Raw genomic sequence first — 4,916 nt, forward strand, 5'->3', positions numbered from 1 at the left:
CCTTTATGGGCCTACTCAACACACCCAAGCCAGCAGGCAGGGCCCAGCCTGGCCTCCTTGTGCAACAGGCCACTCCAGCGTGAAACAGCAAGTCCTGCCTGCATTAAACCTGCAGTTTTGCCTCCTCTTGTGGCATCAGGCCCCCATGGCTGGGCGGAGGAAGATTACACCGGAGGGCAGGGATTGGCATCCACCCCCCCTCCGCCGCAGTGCGAGAGAACGTCTTCCGCTCAAACACCGAGCGAGCAAGAAGCGAGCACCGTGTCTGCTAGGAGGTTGACGGGCGCTGCAACACCCTACAGGGTTGGTCGGTCCCTGAGAGAGCCAAACTTTCCGAACGCCCCGTCGCCTCTCCAAACTTTACAGCCAGTCCAGTAAAAGACGCTACAAAGCAAACTTGTTCCTCAAGTTTTAAGGCTGGGGTCAAACTATCGCCCTCTCGCGGGACAGCTTGTGTCCCCCACCCCCGACATCGACTCCTCTGTGAAATCCTCTGAAATGCGAACGTTCGTTTCTACCCAGGAGAAGTTTTGCAATCTTTTCTCCGATGCCCGATGAAGGGTGTTTGTGCCCGAAAGCTTGCAATTGAAGAATTTTTTGTGGCAAAAAAATCTTGTTGGTGTAATAAAAAGTATCAATTCTACCACAAGTCCCGATTGCTTTTTTCTCTAGACCAACACGGCTACGACCTGGATACCAAACTCACTACCTAGACATCCTAAAAGTTTCTGTGTTAGTTTCAATTAAAATAGCTTCTAAGTCTGTCTGGCCGTTAAGTGGCAAGATGAATTGATGTTTAAATTAAGGAACTGCATCATTGACTATATATTACTTTGTCTTTTCATACCACAGATTTTTGGTAAATTTTATTTTATTTTTTTTTAAATAAAATGTTTAAGTGACTTATTTTACATGTGATCTAGTGGCTGGAGCGTTAACAATACCAAGTCTAATATATTAAAAGCTTTCCTTTCACTAAGTTTCAGCAGCTATTTCTTATGTATCATACTTTTAAGCCACAGCTTTTCAACATAAACCTTCGATATGGCAGGTGCAACATATCTGATTGGCTACTTTCATCTGTAGTAGTTATCAGATTTCTGCAAGTACCTTTTATTGTAATGCAACCTCAGCAGCAACTCATCCAAGCCTTCTGTAATATTAAAAAAAAAGAACAAATACATCTTTATTAGGCTGTTACAAAATGAAATGTTTACATTTTTAAATGACTTTTACAAGGTTTATTATTTATCTATGCAGAGTTTGGTTGACAATTTTTACCAAGCCCCATTGGGATCAGTCTAACAGAAAAACGACACCCAGACCTAAGAAGGGTCTTGTTTCCTTTTTGTACTTAGGGAGCAAACGTACATTACAAGGCAGGTCCCTACTTAGAACAAACCTCTGCAACTGCAGATTATGTCCGTCACATTAATAATAGTGCACGAGACGTGAAAATATTCCTTCTGGTTCTTTTCCATCTCCAAGGGCATCAAGAAAGCCTTCTTGTCTTCTCCTTTGGGCTAAAGCAGCTAAGGATTTGAAAGTCTTAGGCTCATAAATAGCCAAATCAGCAAGCATTCTCCTGTTCAGATCCACCTGGCACTGAAAGAAAGTATAATCATCAGTTAAGAGGAGAAAACTTTAATTACAGAAAATTAAAATAAAATTTTAATGCGTGTTTAAGATGCATTAAAATTTGCTTAAAGTTTTCTATCTGGAGCTCTTCGCAAGACACATGGTTCTTTTTTGTTAATCTCTCAGCTGGAAAGTGTTATCCGATAAAAACAGCAATATTCTTTGTTATCACATATGTACCAAGATGCATAACGTAATCTAAAATACCGCATCCACAAGTTTGCAGAAAACCTTTTCACTAAACCCCAGCACCTACAGTTGTAATCATTTCCTTCATGGAAAACTACAGGTTATCTTGAAAGCTCTAGTTTTCAAATTCTAGCAAAGAAAGATAACTAGATTCCAAAAATAGACGAGAATTTTTACTGGAACAGTATTTTGCACTTCTGTACCAAACCCCAGCCAAGAAACTCCAAGCTCCTTGAATAAAGTATGCTCTCCGCTTTAGAGAAGCAGCAGCAGACACAGAAGGTTGATTGAGTTAGCATGCCACTAGATGTCTGATGCAGATTTAAGGAGAAAATTCAGTTTTCAATTCCAAATCCTGTGTGTCAATTATCTTTGCATAGCTTTTCAGACTCTGTAACATTCTTTGGCAATACCACTTATTTTCACCTTAAAAAATTAAAAGCTTGGCTATCCTTTAGGGGCCTGATCTCAAGAGGTGGTAAACAGCAGCTTATTCCCACTGATTTTTATAGCAGTGCTTTGCATCCCAAGAACAGACCCTTAAAAGGCATCTAGCAATGAAGGAACTGCAGGATCAGTGCTATAAACTGCCATGTTTATAGCACACATGGAACAATGGGTAGATTATCTAAGGGCAAGATATTACAGAAACCAGATGTAGGCTGGACGTTCTTACAGATAAGTTAACCCAGGGACTGACAGATGCACTGTTCTGAGATATGAGGGGGGAAAAAATTGAAAGACATTTGGGAGAAATCCAAGTCTCCAGACAGAATACATTATTCTCTTAGTTACCAGGTGTCACAAGAGGAAGTATTAGCATAAGTTGGTTAAAACTTTACTGTTAGATAACTTTGAGGGTATGTGAATTAACTTATCAAGAGACTACTTTTAAGGTTTCTATGCAACTACTCTGAAGTCCTAATGTGCGGGGGGAAAACTTAGAGAAAATACTGAAGGACATTGTCACTTATGTATACTACTTTATACTATATATAGTGCTCTGCAGTAATGAGCAGGGACACAAGCTTTTACAAAATCAATAAAAACAATTCTAGTTTTACAACTCCACTGCAATCAATTTTACAATTCCCATTTTTGTGTTTGTTTTTTTAAAGACAAGTGTCTCCGCATTAAGAGTAGACATGAGAAAGAGACTATTGAATTTCATTGCCCATGCTCTGAAATCCACAACAATCAGAAGACAATTTGGATATTTAAAATGTGGTTTTACTAACCCAAGTTCTATTTTTTTTCAGACTTCTTAAACTAATACAAGAGGAAGGCCACTCAATCTGAGCAAGTGAAGTAGAGGCATGGGTAAGGAAAGTTTATGTAACTTATGTTGACAAGATCCTTTAAATACAAATGACAATGGTGATTATTTAAACTTGGCAGAGAAAAGGTAGAATATAAGTCTTTTGATGCTTCTATCCTACTGAGATGAAACAGTGCAGAAATAGATGTGATTACAAAACATGACTGTTACTGAAGTGATCAGGAAAAAGAATCAATAACCGTTCTTCAACAAAACTGTGAGGCTTTTTGGGTGTAAGTAAGTTTACCCTTACAGGACATTTGGACAGCTAGACACCTCAGTACAATTATTTTTCAAGCCAGCAACTTACCTTACTAAGATTGCTTATAAAACCTGGATACTTCAAACCATGTTCAAGAGAGGCTGCTTCGATCCTAGTAATCCAGAGCTTTAAAAAAACCCAAACGATAGATATAAATAAGTTAACATTTCAGCTGACGGAGTATTTTTTGTTACAGAACTAGATGTGGATTTGCTCAGAGTTAACGAATGAACACAGTGTGTTCTGACAAAAATGTCTTCTCACGGCTACAGATTTCTTAAGTTTCCTATTGCTGCAGGTGGCAAAGTGCATGAGCTTTCAGCACTTCTTCACCAGCACCGTGAAGCATTTTGGGATCCCCCAACCAGAGCAAGGGCAATATCAAATTGAGCTCTAGTTTCTCTTGCTTTTATTGTTTGCATCAACGGTGCTCAACCTTTTTGCCCATTGGGCCCGACAGGCCATGCCCGGGCTTTGCCAGCAGGGGAGGGTGGCTGTATTAATTGCCACCACTTCCCCGCTGCCAAATTTCCCAACCCACGGTGAGCCCTGGGGGCCACATCCCATGGCTCCGCAGGCCACATCTGACCTGCAGGCTGGAGGTTGTTTTACATCTAATATTTTGGTCCTTACCGTTCTCATGAATCTCTTCTTCAATTTTCTGGCCTTTGTAGCCTTCACAAAAGCTCTGTGAATATACCGTATGGCCAAACCATAGCAGCGGTTTTTTCTTCCACGAAAATGCTAAAGCAAAAAACACGAAAAATATATACTCCTTTGCATTTCTGTAGAGCATTTCATAATGAGGCTCTCCAAACAGCTTCCACTTTACAGGGAGCCAAGTTTTGGCCATCAAGCACCACACAACTCTTTACAGATGGGAGAGACAGCTCATCTCCGAAGGACCACAATTTTCTCAGTGGCAGAGCACACACGAACGTGATCCATTTTAGACGCGGCATACAATTTAACAGGCAGAAACAAGGAGAAACCAGTCACGCACAATGAGCCAGCATGTATTCCTGCAAACCGCCCGGCCAAAGGGAAGGCCATTAGCTGGAGCACGACCCCGTAGCTGTACAGCTCCCCGCGCAGGGAGAGCGAGTGCCCCTACGCCCCCTCGGAGACCTGCACCGAAAGGCATGTTTATGGGGTGACCCTGAGACCACCAGTGTTTCCTTTTTCTGCTTTACTGGTCTGTAAGGGAGCCAGGGGTTTACTGGTCTCTAGGGCAGCCCCTGCTCTTGATGCAAGCACCAGCAAGCACAGGAAGGCAGAGGGGCTGGAAGGACCCCCACCACGTCAACCCCACGGCGGGATCCTCCCAAACGAAACCATCCCCCGCCACGAGGAAGGTCAAACAGGCGCTGCGTGTCTTTGCAGCAGCGGTCGCGGCTCCGGGGCGCTGCTCCTCGGGCGCGGGGCAGCGGGGCACACTCACCCGGGCATTCTGGAGCTCCTCCCGCACCCGCCAGCGCCGCTCCCTGGGTCGGGAGCGGGCCCCGCGCA

General features: G+C 43.0%; 1 protein-coding gene across 1 annotated transcript in view; it reads right to left on the reverse strand.

Moving 5' to 3' along the window:
- Positions 1–1,161: 1,161 nt before the first annotated feature.
- The window catches only part of LOC102375680 (ankyrin repeat domain-containing protein 65), a 13,192-nt gene continuing 9,437 nt past the window's right edge, over positions 1,162–4,916 (reverse strand). The window contains exons 7-10 of the mRNA XM_014517552.2: positions 4,849–4,910; positions 4,041–4,151; positions 3,456–3,533; positions 1,162–1,605 (exon numbers count right to left, since the gene is read on the reverse strand). Of these exons, the coding sequence (XP_014373038.1) occupies positions 1,432–1,605; positions 3,456–3,533; positions 4,041–4,151; positions 4,849–4,910 (425 nt within the window). The 3' untranslated portion in view covers positions 1,162–1,431. The remainder of the gene's footprint in view (positions 1,606–3,455; positions 3,534–4,040; positions 4,152–4,848; positions 4,911–4,916) is intronic.

Source organism: Alligator sinensis, unplaced genomic scaffold (genome assembly GCF_000455745.1).
Source record: "Alligator sinensis unplaced genomic scaffold, ASM45574v1 scaffold569_1, whole genome shotgun sequence".
NCBI classification, from domain to species: Eukaryota; Metazoa; Chordata; order Crocodylia; family Alligatoridae; genus Alligator; species Alligator sinensis.